At 40.6% G+C, this 19,349-nt stretch overlaps 1 protein-coding gene across 8 annotated transcripts in view; it reads left to right on the top strand.

Annotated features, from left to right (window-relative positions):
- The window catches only part of AIG1 (androgen induced 1), a 271,080-nt gene that overhangs the window by 188,763 nt on the left and 62,968 nt on the right, over positions 1 to 19,349 (top strand). Inside the window, exon 4 of one of the 8 annotated variants that reach the window (XM_059400858.1) lies at positions 11,634 to 16,595. The exons of the other annotated variants lie outside the window; for them this stretch is intronic. Coding sequence (XP_059256841.1) covers positions 11,634 to 11,747 — 114 coding nt within the window. The 3' untranslated portion in view covers positions 11,748 to 16,595. Of the gene's footprint in view, positions 1 to 11,633; positions 16,596 to 19,349 lie in introns of those variants that run through there. 8 annotated transcript variants of the gene reach the window in all.

The raw sequence follows: 19,349 nt of genomic DNA on the forward strand, positions 1-19,349 counted from the left end.
ATTGCTGCCAGAAATCCCATTAACTTACTACTTGATCATATATGGGTTTTAAGAAGTAGGGATTCTCAAGAGTTTCTAGAATGAAGGAAGGGATTTCAGGCAGGATTAGGAAAAGATAGAGGCAGCCAATATACATCAAACAGAACTAAAATCTAAGAGTCATTAAAAATAAAAATGTTTTACAATCTAGCAAGTGGAAGATCTTAGGAAAACATTGAACAATTATGCTTTCCCCTCGAGTTTCCCAGAGGGCCAGAGACAGACACTCTTTAGGGGACCACACATGAGACTTATGCAAAGTACACTTTTCTGCCTACACTACATTATCAATTTTTCAGCAATTTTCAATATGCTTGATTATTGCCACACTCTCTAAGTTCTTCCCTTTCCATTTCTCCACAAACAAATCTGATTAGTTAGCCTGAGATATCATAGATCAAATGACCACCCGAGATAAGCAGGGGACCATCCACTGGCAATGGGAAAGCCATAAGGAATCTCTGCTGGGGCACTTACATCCTAGCCGACTGACTTGAGAACTTGAAACCAAAAACTCCAGAACTCCTGGCCATGGCAGTGAACAAGGAAAATCAGATTCATCCATTGCCTCCGCTGGGTCCAGTCATCTCTGACTTCACTGTTTGTAAAGGCATGTGGTCTTGTCCCAGCACTACTTCCAATGACCAAACATTTCTAAATGTCCTCCAGCAAAGCCACAGGGATCCAGTAGTCAACAATACACTTTTCATTGGCTAGCCCTTCCTTTTCATTTTCTGTGTCCTGCGACTTTATCTGGTTTTCTTCCTTTCTTATCACTGACTTATGTTTCTCCCTTCCCCTTACAGTTTTAATTCTCATATTTAGAACATTCTCCTTTTCACCCTGTTTCCTGTTCCTTTTAGCATCTGCTGTAAGCTGAGCCCTGTTTCTTCATATTTCTGGGTTTTCTTAAAAACATTCAAGTATTTTTCCTTACATATATTCCATATACCTTTTATTTGGTGCATAAAATTTTTCATGAAGTTATCTTTAATAATAAAGTAATACATACAAATTAAAGAGCATTTTAAAAAATACAAAACTGTAGAAACAAGAAAGAAGGTCACTCATGGTCCTGCAGACAAAGGAAGTCATTGTTAATGTTATAATGTCTTCCTTTTAGGAACAAAAACAAGATTTTCAAAACTGCATATGATAATGTCAGTAGTCTTTGATGTTCTTTGATATCTAAATATGATAAGTATTTTTCTTGATATCTTTTAGGGGCTATGTATTATTTTGTGAAGTGGTTATATCTTAATTTAAAAACCTTTCCCTCATTGTAGATCGTTAGAATTTTTAATTATTCTGCTGCTATAAATATGGTTAGGGAAAATATCTTTGTTCACTAAGCTGAGGAAGGGTATGTTTTTATCTTGTGCTTATTTATTTTATTTAGGCTGATTATTATTTCTTTAGCATAGACCCAGAAGTTCAATTACAGTCTTTGGGAAAAGGTTCAGGGCCCTTGATAATAAGGTCAGTTCCCATCCAAAAGAGTGGTTGTCACACATTCTTTGTCCAATATTCAGGAGCATGCATTTTTCACCTCCTTCTTGCAACATAGTCTTATTTTAAAAAGAAAGACTTGCTAATTTAATATGTGAAAAGAGTTTTTCACTTGAATGTCACTGCTTATTAGTAAGGGTGCATGTATTTCCATGAATTTGTTTATTATTATCCCTCATTCATTAGGTCTCTCACCCCTTCTCTCCATTTCCATTACCCTGTGCCCCACCGCACTGCTGCCAATTTCCCATGTTTTTCCTGATTCCCTTCTGCTAGCTCCTCTCCCTGCCCCTGCCCCAAAGTTAGTTTTAAATTTCTTTTTCCATCTCATGTCCAGTAACTTGTAGGGCAGCAGGACCCAAATTGGATTTAAAGATCATTTTTATGAGTCGTTCTCAGCAGGCCTCTTCAGGGCCCCAAGTTCGTTTTCTTTGTCCCCCGCTGTGAAAAACTGATTGGCAGCTGGTGACAGGCAGGGTACTGGTCCTTGGCACTCACAGGAAGCCCTGCAGGAGGTGCCCAGAGCCACAGCGGAGGAAGTGTGGCCAAGCCAGCACAAGGTGGGGGGACCAGATGTCGCCCGATTATGTTCCATTGAAATCCAAACAAAGCCCCAGATTCAGGATCATTTCCTTGAGACTCCCCAGTTGGAAACTGGCACCCATCCAGAATCTCACAACAGCTGGTCTCCCCATGCTAGGATTTATGTATCTTGCAGAAAACTTTACCTGTGTGTTATTGATTGGTTTCTGTAAAGCAATCAAACAATATCTCCAAGACCCACAGCATACTGCTCTCTGCCGAACATAAAAAGAGACTGTATATCACTGAAATGCCAGCAGTCTTATTACAGGCTTGGGAACTCAGAGAAGGATGCATTTTCTTTGTTATTTATGCTGCCCATGTTAACCCTGAGGCTGTATACTGACATTTGCAGCTTTGCAGTGATGATGCTCCACTCGAGTTAGGAGACTAAGCCAACCCTTTGGATAGAAATTATATTATAAAATAAACTTTTGGGGACACCAGTAGATGAGAAATCATGCTTATGTTTCTCATCATCCAGCTCATGTTGGGAAATCAGAGAGTCTTTCCAAAAGCTCATTACTTGTTATTGCCCAGGTCATTTGCATTTATGCCTTCAACGTCCCTCCTCTGAAGCGAGGTGAACTGTAAGCTTGGCGGTTCCATTCTCTGAATATCAAGGAGAAAAACAAAACAAACAGAAACCACCACCACTACCACCCCCAAAATTGTATTATACTTGGTTGTGCTGAGCAGCAGAGGAAGGTTTTAATTTTAAAACAAAACAAGCATTTTTAAGAAAAACTAAATATTGTGAAAGCACATCAATTCATATAATACTTAGCTAAGTATGTATTCCTGCCCTAAATCCAGGAAGTATAGTTGATGTGTTGGCTTTGTAAGTGGCTGCTTCTGCTGTCTCAATCACCTGAGGAGGTCTCAGGGACTAGTCTCTCTCTCTTCCTTTCTCCTCCCTCTCTTTCTCCCTCTCTCTGTTTCACTCCCACTCTGTCACCCCCTCTCTCTTTCTCTCTCTCTCCTTCTCCCGCTCCCTCTGGCCGCCTTGCAGTCCTCAACCCAGATTCTCAGACCTCACAGTGAGATTTTGGAGCTAACCCTCTCCATTAGAAACAAACAAAATAAATTGTTTCCATTCCCCTAAGGAATGTGCTAAAGCCTTTTTCCCTCTTTAACATGGATGCAATTTAAGTTTGGCAAGAGCTGAACACAATATACCTCACTTGGAGGAGAGAGTTTTGGTAGAGAAACACTTATAGGAAGACTGGCTCATCCTCCTTGTGAACTTAAAATGACAGAATGTAACCGGGTCATGCCTTCAGCATCCGCCATGTTTCTGCAGACCCCTTACGCACTCCCCCATTGCACAAAGATGTACAAAGCACCTACTGTCTGAAAGCCCTGTGCACACGCTCCTTCCTGGCTGCCTCTGCAAGGCTGTGAAGTCGGTTTCTTACACTATACATTTCATTTCCTTCATCTCCAGCCCTTAGCACACCAGGGGCAGCCAGATATCGCTCAATGACATTTCTCTTCATTACTCTGATTTAGAATCCTGCTTATCTGTAATCCTCCATAGCTGATGAATTAAAAGGAATTAAGGATAAGACAGGGGCCCATTCCCTGCAGGAATTAGATGGAAATCACCTGAGATGATCTGTCAAGAATCGATCAAAGACAATAATATGACTAAGGACCAATTTAGGCAGAGTCAAAGAATACGCACATGACTCAGTGGAGCAACCTGGCCCTTGCCTCCCTCTCCTCCCCTATCCTGTTCCTCATCGACATTTGTAAACCATCTTCTGTTCAAGCATCTAACAGATTCTAGCATCTCTGCTCAAATACTGGAAGCCACCTTGTTTCTTCTAGACTGAAGCCATCACCATGGTGGGTCAGACCCCAGACCAGTTAAGGCCAGAGGAAGGGGTCCTCCTCAACACTGGAGAAGGACATATATATATATATATATATATATATATATATATATATATATAGTTTCCTTAACTATAAGGATGCTTGGTATTCTCAATGGACCCTAGCTTTCCTTACTAATCCTTTATTCTTGGTCATGTTCATAAATTTAACAGAAGAGTTATTGAATCAATTTATACTTTCAGTGTATTCCGCTTTCATAACCCCTAAGGTGCCCATCCTCATAGAGCCCAGCACACGGCTTTCGTACAACATTCAGCTCACTTTATTCTTTGTGCCAGGATTCTGGAACTGACTGCTGTTACCTAGTTCATACAGCCCAAAATGCTCCTCATTTTACACTGTGGAATCATCTTTCTCCTTCATCCTCTCTGATTATTAAGAGTGAGAATTCTCACTCTCTAAGTGAGCTCTGCTCTCATCCTACTCCTTCTTTAGAGGCTCCCCTAAAGCTTTGATCCATGACTAGCAAAGAAAAAGGAACACTGAGTCAGAAAATAATGCTGGCTGGAGCAGGGGGCCAGTCGACCTAAAGACAAAAGCCGATGAACAACCCTTGAAGGTCCAATATCCACGAGTGAGGAGGTCTTCTGTGAAGAGACACAAATTTCAGTCATCACTATGTACACTGGGGATTTTTCTGCTTACCCAAGATATCTGCACAATGGAGACCTGACTCCCAGGGGTCAAGAAAAGTAGGTATGGGGAACAGCCCATGAGTTGTGTTTAAGCTTACAAAAAGCTCTGCCCTTGATTAGGCTACAGAGGCTAATGAAAATGTCAGGTTTCTTTGATTTGGCTGAACTCTGTGAGCTGTGTAGTAATACTGTTGATCTCATACTGATCTGATGCTGGCCAAAATGTATGTCTTTGATTAATTATATTAAAATGGGGAGAATTATGAGATGATATATATGGTTTGGAAAACAAAAGTTGTTTAAAATACTGGTCTGTGGGTGCAAATAACAAAACATAGGCCATAAGGAAAAATAAAATCAAAGGTCACTTTGTTAAGATCTTCATCTGGAGCCTAAAGCCTATTTCTTCCTTGAGAATCCCCTCTCATATACACTTTCTCACAAGAGAATGACTGGCATGGTTCCTAGAATCTCAAATCCATGGTCACCAAAACTAGACTGTCTAGCCTATGCCTTATTCAGCTAAATAAATTGTTGACTAGCTACAAATTGATAACAAGTTGTGAAGAGCATGAAGTGCCAACTATATCCTATGTAATACGAAACCCCGCTGCATGTCAAGAAGGCTGATTCATCATGCTTGACCATGTGTAGAATTACAACAGCTGACTTTATAGCTCCCAGGGGTAGTGAGGGATTTTACCATATACTGACCAGCTTCTTGCCTCCTAAAAATGCAAAGTTCACCTCAGTGCCAATGTCAGTGCATTCACAGACCTGCAGTGCAGGTGGGAACGGTCAGGCTCTTGTGGTGGTAGATATTCCCTCGATGAATTTCACAAATAGAAGTTTTGCTAGTTTCACTCCTGATCCTATGGCCAAGACATGGAATGGGCTAGCAAATAAGATTTGAACAAAGACCATCCATGTTCCGTGGAGGTGGTGATGTGCCACCCAGGCCCCTCTGGGACAAGAGACTTACTTTGCTAGCAGCTGGGAGTGCTGCCCTTGTCAGTGCTTTCTGATGTCCTTTCCTGGAACCTCTCCGGAGGAGAACTGTCTTGATGGAGGTCAGGTCCCTTCGCTGGGGAAGCCCACACCCATAACTGGTCTGGGAAGGTACAAAGATCCGGTCCACCTACTCCAGTTCAAGGCAGCTCTGAAGGACAGGGCCGGCTTCCAAGCTCACCATGGTTCAGCCAGGCTGAGACCGCATCCCAGGCTCCCTTCTCCCTCTGCATCGTGGCTCTTCCTCCTTCTCCTCTGACAGACACTAATGCTCAGAAACTTCCCAATAGGCCTTCTGCATGCTGGTTCTACCTCAGAGTCTGCTCCACAGGAAAACTGACCTACAACACTGTGACAATCTGGGTCCCCTGGGACCGAAGGTGATAGCGGTTAGGAGAGCAATGCTGTTGTTTAAAGGGCAAGCATGAGAACTACTGAAGCGAAAAGGACAGACAGCCTCAAGGCTGACAAGGATGTGGAATGTGTGGAATTCTCTACACCACTAACAGGAGTGTAAGTTGGTACAATCACCTTGAAAAACTCCCTGACGTTGTATATTCTGCAACTCCTCTCCTCAGCATATAGCCAAGAAAAATGCAAACATGTGTTCACCAAGAGAAGAACACAAGAATGTTCTTAGCAGCCTGTTTTCTAAATGGATCAAACTGCAAAGAAGCCACAGTGTCATCGACAGAAGAATAACTGAATAAATTGTGTTGTATTTACACAATAGAGAACTATACAGCAGCAAGAATGGAAACCCACAACTCTAAGCCTCAACATGGATGAGTCTCACGAATGTAATATTGAGCAAAACCAGGCACCAAATATATATCTATATCTAAATCTATATGTATAATATTGCAGCCATATAAATTTTAAAATGAAACATAACTACTTTGGTGTTCAAAGTCAGAGTAGTGGTCACATTGAGGGGGAGATTAGTTGACAAGAGGGGATATGACGGGGATATGACGGGGGCTTTTTGTTGTAGGTGCTCGTTATGGGAGTGAGTTCACTTTGTGAACACACAACCCCCTGATACTTAATATTTGTGCACCATATGTGTTATCATTAAAATGAAAGTTTATGGTGAGGGAGGAAGGAAGGGCAGATACAAACACTGGACACAGAAGTGTATCATCAAGGATATAGACATGAATTCTCAGGACTTAGGATCCCTGCTGTTGACTCTTACAGATGAGGAGCCTAGGGTCCAGAAGGGCTCCAGTTGCCATGAAGTCATGTAGCCTGCCAATGGGGGCTCTTCTTCTCTTTACCTCCCCATTAGAGAGAAGAGCTTATGCAGCTGCTAGAGGCCCCATTCATCCATATTCAGTGGTCATACAATCAGCAATGCAGCCAAATTTATAGAAAATTTACAGGAAAACATGACTTGCAAAAAGACCTAGAAGGGACATTGAACTTGATGTTATCCATTTCCTAGAGGCCTCTCTCCACCCAGTATCTACTGTGGGTCCATCTATACTTCTGTAACCATCAACATTACTTGGTGTAGAAAGTGTGTCTTTTTCTGTTTGCAAAATCAAATTAAAAGGCTACAGAGAAAAGTTTTTGAGCTGTGAGCTAAATTGTCACTTTCTCCCTTGACTTTTCCCCTGTGGTCTTTGGCAGAATATTAGAATATTCTGCGCTGTGAGGCCTTCTGATCACGAAATCATTGTGAAAAAGAGCTGGGTTATAGCTGCTTTGTCTGTGTTCAAATAACGTTTCTGTAAGACTTGAATTTAGCTTAAAAGATAATAGAGATAAGCCTCAATATTAAATATTCAATATTAAAACTAAGATCGGCACCATCCCTTACGTATGCTATGTTTATGTGTGCACACATGTGTGTGGGGGTGTGTTTACACATGTGTGTGCATATGGATATATTTGCAATGTGCATTTGCATGCACATGAGCAATTTATGAACATGTACAGTCTCTATTAACATGATGCTATTTACTAGGTGCATTTCTCTCTCTGGAGACACAGTTCTCTGCTTTCAATTACACTCAGACTGGTCCAAAACCCCTCTGAACTCATCCTAATCAACTTGGAAGCCACCACGCTCAGGCATGAAGCTGTCAAATGTGAGTGTTTGCAGATGTCAGTGCAGGATGGCAGGCGTCCAGGAGGACAGATCAAGGCTTAGTCACTGAAACATGCATGCCAGGGCATCCCAGCTCTGGAGCACTATCGCTGCCGTAAGGAGAATGTGTCGTGACAGTAAATCAATAACCTCTTGGAGACAACTCATTTCTGAAATATCCTTGATTAATTATGCCAGCACATGCTTGGCAACAGTACTTTGCTCCAGCATTAACCTAATGCTTTTTGCATGAAGTAGGATTATAACTGTTTCTCATAAGTCAAATTTGACATTTCAAATCAGGCTTCAAAGGTTTGGGTTATAGATTTTATAATGTCTTCATGTCAAATATAATTGCTCTTATTGCTGCTGTAGACATTTGTCAATCAATCAGAATAACATTTATCTTATCATAAACAAGCTTAAATTAAAACCACTTGGAATCATTGTATTTGGAGACTCAGTGAAGAAGGTTCTTTAGGAAAAGAACAAGAACCCTATGATCTCCATAGATGCAGAAAAAGCACTTGACAAAGTGCAGCATCCTTTCTTGATTAAAACTCATCACAGTGTAGGGGTGGGGAGGAATATACCTCAATATCATAAAAGTCATATATGAAAAGGCCAGCAAATATCATTCCCAAGGGGCAAAACTGAGAACTTTTCCCCTTAAGGTCAGAAACATGTCCATTATCACCACTATTGTTTAACATAGCACTAGAAGTCCTACCCTCAGCAATCAAACAACAAAAAGAAATAAAAGACACCCAAATTGGCAAAGAAGAAGTCAAATTCTCACTCTTCACAGATGACATGATACTCTATGTGGGAAATCCAAAAGACTCCACCCCTAAATTGCTAAATCTCATACAGGAGTTGAGCAAAGTGTCAGGATATAAAATCAATGCATAGAAATCAGTTGCATCTCTATACACTAACAGTGAGACAGAAGAAAGAGAAATTAAGGAATCAGTACCATTTACAATTGCACCCTGAACCATAAGATACCTAGGAATAAACCAAACCAAAGAGGGAAAAGATCTGTACTCTAAAACTACAGGACACTTATGAGAGAAATTGAGAAAGACACAAAGAAATGGAAAACTTTCCATGCCCATGGATTGGAGAACAAATATTATTTAAATGTCTATGATACATAGAGTAATCAACACATTAAATGCAATCCCTATCAAAACACCATCAACTTTTTTCACAGAGCTGGAACAGATAATCCTAAAATTTGTATGGAACCAGAAAAGACCCTGAATAGCCAAGGGAATGTTGAAAAAGAAAACCAAAGCTGGTGGTGTCACAATTCCAGACCTCAAGCTCTATTACAAAGCTGTAATCATCAAGACAGTATGGTACTGGCACAAAAACAAATACGTAATCAATGGAATGGAATAGAGAACACAGAAATGTACTTTCAACTCTATGGCCAACTAATCTTTGACAAAGTATGGAAAAATATCCAGTGGAAAAAAGATGGTCTCTTCAACAAATGGTGTTGGAAAAATTGGATATTCACATGCAGAAAAATGAAACTGGACCATTTCCTTACACCATACACAAAAATAGACTCAAAATTGATGAAAGACCTAAATGTGAGACAGGAATCCATCAAAATCCTAGAGAACACAGACATCAATCTCTGTAACCTTGGCCACAGCAACTTTTTTTAAAATTTCTTTTCAATGTACCAGAATTCATTGTTTATGTACTATACCCAGTGTTCCATGCAATACGTGCCCTCCATAATACCCACCACCAGGATCACCCAACCTCCCACCCCCGCCCCTTCAAAACCCTCAGATTGTTTTTCAGAGTCCATAGTCTCTCATGGTCCATCTCCTCCTCCAATTTCCCCCAACCCCCTTCTCCTCTCCATGTTTCCATGTCCTCCATGTTATTTCTTATGCTCCACAAATAAGTGAAACCGTATGATAATTGACTCTCTCTGCTTGACTTATTTCACTCAGCATAATCTCTGCCAGTCCCATTGAAATTGATACAAAAGTTGGGTATTCATTCTTTTCTGATGGAAGCATAATACTCCATTGTATATATGGGCCATCTTCTTTATCCATTCGTCTGTTGAAGGGCATCTTGGTTCTTTCCACAGTTTGGCGACTATGGACATTGATTGCTGCTATGAACATTGGGGTACAGGTGGCCCTTCTTTTCACTACATCTGTATCTTTGGAGTAAATACCCAGTAGTGCAATTGCAGTGTCATAGAGTAGCTGTATTTTTAATTTCTTAAGAAATCTCCACACTGTTTTCCAAAGTGGCTGTACCAATTTGCATTCCCACCAACAGTGGAAGAGGGTTCCCATTTCTCCACATCCTCTCCAAAACACATTATTTACTGTCTTGTTAATTTTGGCCATTCTAACTCGTGAAGGGTTGTTTTTCAATGTGGTTTTGATTTGAATCTCCCCAATGGTTAGTGATGATGAACATTTTTTCATATGTCTGTTAGCCATTTGTATGTCTTCTTTGGAGAAGTGTCTGTTCATGGCTTCTGCCCATTTTTTGACATGATTATCTGTTTTGCATGTGTTGAGTTTGAGGAGTTCTTTATAGATCCTGGATATCAGCCTTTTGTCTGCACTGTCATTTGCGAATATCTTCTCCCATTCCATGGGTTGCCTCTTTGTTTGGTTGACTGTTTCCTTTGTTGTGCAGAAGATTTTTTTTTTTTTAAGATTTTATTTATTTATTTGACAGAGAGATCACAAGTAGGCAGAGAGAGAAAGAGAGAGAAGCAGGCTCCCCACTGAGCAGAAAGCCTGATGCAGAGCTCGAAGGCAGAGGCTTAACCCACTGAGCCACCCAGGGGCCCCTGTGCCGAAGATTTTGATCTTGATGAAGTCCCAAAAATTCATGTTCACTTTTGTTTCCTTTGTCTTTGGAGACATATCTTGAAAGAAGTTGCTGTGGCTGATGTTGAAGAGGTTACTGCCTATGTTCTCCTCTAGGATTCTGATGGATTCTTGCCTCACATTGAGGTCTTTTATCCATTTCGAGTTTATCTTTGTGTATAGTATAAGAGAATAGTCGAGTTTCATTTTTCTACATATAGCTTTCCAATTTTCCCAGCACCATTTATTGAAGAGATTGTCTTTTTTCCACTGTATATTTTTTCCTGCTTTGTCGAAAATTATTTGACCATAGAGTTGAGGGTCCATATTTGGGCTCTCTACTCTGTTCCACTGGTCTATGTGTCTGTTTTTGTGCCAGTAGCAAGCTGTCTTGGTGATCACAGCTTTGTATTAAAGCTTAAAAACAGGCAATGTGATGCCTCCAATTTTGTTTTTCTTTTTCAACATTTCCTTAGTAATTCAGGGTCTCTTCTGATTCCATACAAATTTTAGGATTGTTTGCTCCAGCTCTTCGAAAAATGCCAGTGGAATTTTGATCAGAATGGCATTGAAAGTATAGATTGCTCTAGGCAGTATAGACATTTTAACAATGTTTATTCTTCTGATCCATGAGCATGGAATGGTCTTCCATCTTTTTGTGTCTTCTTCAATTTCTCTCATGAGGGTTCTGTAGTTCCTTGAGTACAGATCCTTTACCTCTTTGGTTAGGTTTATTCCCAGGTATCTTATGGTTCTTGGTGCTATAGTAAATGGAATCGATTCTCCAATTTCCCTTTCTGTATTTACATTGTTCATGTCTAAGAAAGCAACTGATTTCTGTACATAGACTTTGTGTCCTGCCACATTACTGAATTGCTGTATGAGTTCTAGTAGTTTAGGGATGGAGTCTTTGGGTTTTCCATATAAAGTATCATGTTATCTGCGAAGAGAGAGAGTTTGATTTATTTTTTTTTTTAAAGATTTTATTTATTTATTTGACAGAGAGAAATTACAAGTACACTGAGAGGAAGGCAGAGAGAGAGAGAGAAGGAAGCAGGCTCCCCGCCGAGCAGAGAGCCCGACGCGGGACTCGATCCCAGGACCCCGAGATCATGACCCGAGCCAAAGGCAGCGGCTTAACCCACTGAGCCACCCAGGCGCCCCGAGAGTTTGATTTCTTCATTGCCAATTTGAATACCTTTTATTTCTCTTTGTTGTCTGATTGCTGTTGCTAGGACTTCTAATACTATGTTGAACAAGAGTGGTGAGAGTGGGCATCCTTGTCGTGTTCCTGATCTCAGTGGGAAAGCTGTCAGCTTTTTCCCATTGAGGATGATATTTGCTGTGGGTTTTTCATAGATAGATTTTATGAAGTTGAGGAATGTTCCCCCTATCCCTATACTTTGAAGCGTTTTAATCAGGAACAGATGCTTTATTTTGTCAAATGTTTTTTCTGCATTGATTGAGAGAACCATGTGGTTCTTTTCTCTTCTCTTATTGATTTGTTCTATCACATTGATTGATTTGTGAATATTGAACCATCCTTGCAATCCAGGGATGAATCCCACCTGGTCAGGGTGGATCATTTTTTAATGTGGGGATGGATCCCATTAGCTAATATCTTGTTGAGAATCTCATCAGGGATATTGGTCTGAAATTCTCCTTTGTGGTGGGGTCTTTGCCTGGTTTGGGGATCAGGGTAATGCTGGATTCATAAAAAGAGTCTGGAAGTTTTCCTTCTGTTTCAATTTTTTGAAAGAGCTTCAGGAGAATAGGTGTTATTTCTTCTTTGAAAGTTTAGTAGAATTCCCCAAGGAATCCTTCAGGTCCTGCAACTTCTTGCTAGACATGCCTCCAAAGGCAAAGGAAACAAAGGCAACAATGGGCTATTGGGATTGCATCAGGATAAGAAGCCTTTGCACAACAAAGGAAATGACTGACAAAACCAAAAAACAGCCAACAGAAGGGGAGAAGAAATTTGCAAATGACATATCAGATAAAGGGCTAGTATCCAAAATCTATTATGAACTTATCAAACTCAACACCCAATGAACAAATAATCCAATCAAGAAATGGGCTGGATGGAAACAGGAACAGACATTTCTCCAAAGAGGACATACAAATGGCCAACAGACACATGAAAAAATGCTCAACAAATGACAATGAGATACCACCTCATACCAGACTCAATGGTTAAAATTGAGAAGTCAGGAAATAACAGATGTTGACAAGGATGCAAAGAAAGGGGAACCCTCCTACACTGTTGGTGGGAATGCAAGCTGGTGTAGCCACTCTGGAAAACAGTGTGGAGGTTCCTCAAAAAGTTGAAAATAGAGCTACCCTATGACCCAGCAATTGGACTACTGTGTATTTACCCCCACAAATACAAAAACAGTGATCTGCAGGGGCACATGCACCCCAATATTTATAGCAAAAATGTCCACAGTAGCCAAACTATAGAAAAAGCCCAGATGTCCATCAACAGATGAATGGATAAAGAAGATACATATATACAATGGAATACTTCTCAGCCATCAAAAAACCAAAATCTTGCCATTTGCAATGACATGGGTAGAACTAGAGATTATTATGCTGAACAAAATAGGTACAATCTCACTCACATGTGGAGTTTAAGAAACAAAACAAGGGATCATAGGGAAGAGAGGAAAAATTAAAATGTGCTGAAATCAGAGAGGGAGACAAACCATGAGACTCAACTCTAGGAAACAAACTGAGGTTTCCTGGAGGGGAGGCTTGTGGAGGGATGGGGTAACTAAGGACATTAAGGAGGGTATGTGTTGTAACGAGCACTGGATGTTATATAAGACTGATGAATCACTGACCTCTACCTCTGGTAATAATAATACATTATATGTCAATGGAATTTAGATCTTTAAGAAAGGAGTTTCTGTGGGATTACTGAAATCTGCTTGTACACTCTGAGAGAACAGTGTGATGAGATTATGAAGGCCAGTGAAAATATGTTACTGTTTCTCACTTCTTAGTAACTATATATTTTGTGGATATACAGCTTTAATTTGGTGACTTTATCCCATATTAATATGGTTTGGGGCAAAGTAGTCCCCTTTTTCTGTAATAGAAAATTACAGTTTTTGTGCTTTCAAGATGAATGCAATATTTAAATTTACTTATGTATTGCATCCAGGAACTTATAGTTTATTCCTCCTAAATTGCTGAGTTTTTAAAAAACAAAACTTTACTTAAGAGAAAGTCATACTATCATGGTCCTTGAACACAAGTTTACTGAGACCCTATAAGTTTTCTGTGCAGTGCAAGGAGCTGAGCATACAATGACCAGGAAGTTCTGTTCCTTCTCCCTAAAGAACTGTTCCACTACATTGGAGTCTCCTTCCTTCATATTAACTGTAGCATTATGTGGTATATAAATGCATTATATAATCACCCCAGCTTGGAAATGCATTGGCCTAGAAGTATCCACATCACTTCTTTTAATAATAGGCCACTGAACAGAACTAGTCACAATGGCCCCATCTAACTGTGGAGGTGCAGAGAACCATGAGGGATGATTCTTTGGTAAGCAGAAAATGTCTTAAGTATATACTACAGAGAAGGCCCCAAACATCAGGGGGTTACACTCAGAGAGAAGAACACAAGCAAAGGCATGAACACATGAAGCCTTTGGGGGAAACAGTGAGAGTTACTAGTCAGAATAGTCTGAGTTTACTCTAGAAAAATAGATTAAATCCAAAAGTACAAGCCTTTGAAGGCAAGGCTAAGAAACCTGGACTTTGTTCTGAAGATCATGAGGAGATTTTAGAGAAGGGAACCAAATGGTCAGAATTGTGTTTTTAGAGAAATAGCCTTCAAGTGGAGGATGCTTGTATATATGGATAAGTACATTCTGCTGAGCTCAGAATAATTTTTGAGAAGCATGCAAATAACATTAAAATCCTAGTTTCTCATTTTTGAAGTTTCTTTTTTAATTTCAAAGTGCTCCTAATAGTGGGTTTTGTTTTCTATACTTGCTCCCTAAACTTGTCAGTGCATCTTGATCCTTAAGAAGGTTTTAGGTTTTACTGACTGCAGAAACACCCAATTACATTTCCCTGGATTTCTCTCTGTACCACATCCCCCATGGCTCTCCCTTCCACCACCCCTCAACCCACCCTCTAGAATGTTCTTCCAAACTTCAAAACACTTTTAAGGAGGGTTGGCCAAAGACACGACAAAATGGTAGCATGAATAGCATCTCAGAAAGAGAGTGCTTTTCTGCGTCAGTGGATTGGGGTTATTCTCACTCCTGCCCCTCTGGCTAGCTGAGGCCCTCAGTATACATGGGATTTACCTCCAAACATGAGCAAAAAGTCTGTTCTGATAGCCTTCCTTATAAACTTGAATGTAGACTCATTCATCTCTCAGCCCCTGAGATCTTCCCAAGATGAATGGGTGGTTGAGAAGAGATGGGTTCTCTTCTCAAGAGATGGGTTCCTTCTCTTAGGAACAGCCATAAAACCAACAAGTACCCTTCTCTGATACCAGTTCTTCCACTAGCTATTCCCCTGTGCTTGGGTCTTCTGCTCCAGAGGCAATATAGATAGCATCATGGTTAAAAAGGTGGGTCCAAAATCCAACAGCCCAAGTCTAATCCCAAATCTACCACCTTCCTGCAGGCAACCTTGAGCAGCTTTCTTAACTTCTCTGGGCTTCAGTTTTTGTAAGATAGAATTGATAATAATATATGCCTCAAAGGATTGTTGTGAGATGTAAATTAGCTTTAATTCATGTTAAAGTTCTTACAAGAGTTCCTGGCATGCAGTGAATGTTAGACTATTATTTGGCAACATGTCTGAAGTGGGAGATCTCACAAAATACTTCAATTACTTTTTGCATATACCACACAAGCCACTTTTACAGTAGGATTTCATATAATCCTCATGCAACCCTAATAAATTTGGCCTTTTCTGAGGTGAGAGGCTTAAAATCTGTATAAGCCTAATTTTTTAATCTTATTTTATTTAAATTCAGTTAATTAACATATAGTGTGTCATTAGTTTCAGATGTAGATTTCAGTGATTCATCAGTTGCATATAACACCCAGGGTCCATCACCCAGTTACCTGATCCCCCCACTCACATGCCCTCTAGCAAACTTCAGTTTGTTTCCTAGTCTTTCCCTCTGATTACGTCTTATTTTAATTTTCCCTCCCCTCTCCTATGATCTTCTGTTTCATTTCTTAAGTGTCACATATGAGTAAAACCATATGATAATTGTCTTTCTCTGACTGACTTATTTCACTTAGCATAACACTCTCCAGTTCCATCCACGTCACTGCAAATGGTAAGATTTCATCCTTTCTGATGGCTGAGTAATATTCCTTTGTACATATATACACCACATCTTTTTATCCATTCACTGTCAGTGGACATGTCTATGAGCCTAATAGAAATGCATTCCCAAGAACAGTCATTGATGGGGTCCAAGACTCTTTTTCTGCTCTGTTCTGAGATATATTTTAAGTACCTGGACTCCTGAGTGGCACATGGTAGTACCGTAAGTATTTATTGAATGAAAGAACAAACAAGCCTGGGAAGCAATGCGTGTCACTCCCTGAAAGCATGGGTTTTGGAGTCAAGTAGATCTGAGGACTCATGCTGGCTGCACGATTTACTAGATCTGCATGACCTCTGACAAATTCAACCTTCTCTTCTTCCATTTCCTTGTTTATAAAATGAGGGTGAAAATAACTATTGCTTTAGAGTTGCTGTGAGAACTAAACACAATACTGGAGGACACTGTCCAGCATAAAAGTGAGGATATATTAGTAGTTCAGTAAATTACTGAGTATCCATTTGCTATGTATTCAGTATTTATGCACATAAATTAATATAGGCAAAGCAACACAGCAGAGAGATTAAAGAAATCATGTTTATGTGTTTATGTGTCAAATATGTATTTGGGAAAATTAAAGGCTGGCTTTCTTTTTGTTCTTTTCCCTCTGTTGTCTTCAGCATTATGGTACTTACTAAAGTGAGAGAGAAAAGAGCAGAAAGGGGACTGGTAGGGGAGAGGCTGCAGAGAAGTAGGGGAGAAAGCAGGCTAAGGAAGCTCTAGAAGGAAGTCAGGGAGAGAATGGGGTCTATTCAACGAGAAAAGCAAAGATAGAAGACTAGATGGAGAAAGAAGTGGGTTGGTAGAGAACTCTTTGCTCTCACCAATCCACCCTCTGCTCTACCTCCAGCTTGCTCTTTCTACCATTAATATCCAAGTCCATTTCTCCTACGTCATCTACATCAAACTCCATGGAAGGAGTCTAAAAGCCTCCAGAAGTATCTCTGCTTCCTACAGGACAAAGTCCATATAAAGCCCTCCATGATTTGGGTTATGCCTACCTGACCTGTTTGAACTGAACTAGTCATTCTCCTTCATGTCCTACAGAAGTGACAGATCTCTCAGTGATGTGTGCTGTGCCTTCACACACTTTTTGGCTCTGTGAATGAACGTCTTCCTTGAAGACCGAGTCACACTTAAAGACCCAGTTCAAATGTCTCCTGTCACGTGAAGTTTTGCTGTGCACCCCTACCCCGAGCAGACCAAATCGCCAGGGCCATCGTACCATCACAGGTCTGCAGGACTGCGAGGGTTTCATCATACTGTACCTGTTTGACTGTCTGAGGTCAGCAATTAGAGGTGCTATTCTGTGACAACTGCAGACACTCGTGCAGTGTTCATGGAAGAAGTAAATATAGGTCACTTTCAAGTTGCTGTTGCAATTTAAGGTACAACATGGGTCATCTCTGGCATCACATTCCTGAAAAGAATTCTTTTTGGTGGACTGCTGGCTGCTGGCTCCGCCCTGAAGTTCCCAAACCGTGTCACAGACCTTTAGCACCTTGTGAGTCTCTTCCTTAGGAAGACTCAGCAAGAGATATTAACTGACCTCAAGTCATCTTAAAAATGTTTTTTAAGTGCAAAAATAATAGCCCAGTAAAATGGTGCCACTGTCCCACCGTAATTGTTTCTGTGATGCACCATTTGCTCTTATTTGCAAAGATATGCCTGTCTTGGTATAAGGCGTGGCACTGTTTTGTTTATTTGCCCTAATTATTGGAACCATATCCTAAAGATGGTTGGGGCTAATGTGAGAGTGAGTCCCACGTTGGATATGGAGCTCATGAAAAGTTTTGGAAGTGCCCAGAGCATATTGCACTCGATAAATATTGGTTCCACCTGAATCTAAGTTTCTAACCCTTGGTCACATTTTAACCTGATTCTTTTTATCATTATTATTATTATTATTATTATTATTATTTAAATTCAATTAGCCAACCTATAGTATGGTGTGGTGTTCTGTGATTCATCAGTTCTGTATTCTGAGATGCCCATGCAAGCCAGCAGGAACAGCTATCCACCACCACGGCACAATCAAAAAAGATCTGTTAGTTTCTGGAAAGATTCTACGTCATCACTGTCCATATTGTGGCATAGCCCCACCAAAAGCAGCACCTCAGACCTTAGGAGCAGGAAGCTTATGCCATGAGAAGGCTCCCTCAGACTTGTGGAGAACTGGAAACTATAGTGGTTAAGATAGCAGCACATTAAAATCTCTTCTGTGGAAGAGAGTAAGGGAAGATGACAAATTTTGAGCTGACCAATTAGTAAAATTAATAAAAACCATTTCTGGTGGCAGGGATGAAACACATGGACAGGTTTCTCGAGTTAAAAATTTAGGTATCTGAGAGCCCTCATTGGCTTGTTTCCTCGGTGCCTGGGATGTGATGGGCACCTCCTCCCCTCTACTGACTCTGGATCTACAGTTGCCCCAAAAGAAGAGCTGCCTCGCTCTGTGCATGTCCCCACCTGGCCCTGCTTCTTCCTGGATTCTTCAAACATTTGACTTATTTGGAGAGCCCAGAAACTTTGCCAAGTTCGGAGCAGTGAGCATTTGTGATTTTTGCCAGTCATCTCTGATGTCACCTTTTCTTACATTTTAGATCATGTTTTGCTAATACAAAGGGCTCTATCTTCAAACTCAGAAATTCCTTCTTGCTTTATTACAGAATAAGATTTCTCACTTTTACTATCCCCCATTTAATCTACAGGTGTATGTTGAGGGGAGCAAACAAAATATTGAATTATAAAATGGAGTGTACAACTTCCTGTTTCTTAGAGCACTTTTCCATGATATTTTTATTTGTGATAGACCTTACCCCATCCTGCCAGGAAGGTCTAGTCATTTCTCCAGCCCTGCCTGTAGCCTGGGTCACCAAGAATGCAGTTGCATGGTGACCTCTGTGCACATGCACACACATACAACCATCCTTCAGCTTTTTATTTATAGTCGAAAGTGGTCATAGGGTTATAAGAAACCCTAGATATCATGACAAATGCAAAGACAGGAACTGTGGTTTACCTCCATGGGGACCACTGTGAGCTCTACTCCATATCCAGTACACCAGATACCCTGGAAGCAAGGCCCAGCAATCTCATTTTTAAGAAGCTTCTCTGGTGATTTGATGTACACATTACTTTGAGAATGCACCCAGAGGTCTGCCTGTGTCTCCCAGATGCATGGAGGTGGATATGGGGTTGCCAGGTTTCTTATTATCCAGCCAAGCAGGGGCTGGTAGATGATACCTCACATTCAGAAGCCAGTTTTGCCTCCAAGGAAGAAATGATTTTTGTCTGAGGTTCACATGGTATGGGAGTTGTACTTTCCTATTAAAAACTATTCTGGAG

Source organism: Mustela nigripes, chromosome 5 (genome assembly GCF_022355385.1).
Source record: "Mustela nigripes isolate SB6536 chromosome 5, MUSNIG.SB6536, whole genome shotgun sequence".
Classification (NCBI taxonomy): domain Eukaryota; kingdom Metazoa; phylum Chordata; class Mammalia; order Carnivora; family Mustelidae; genus Mustela; species Mustela nigripes.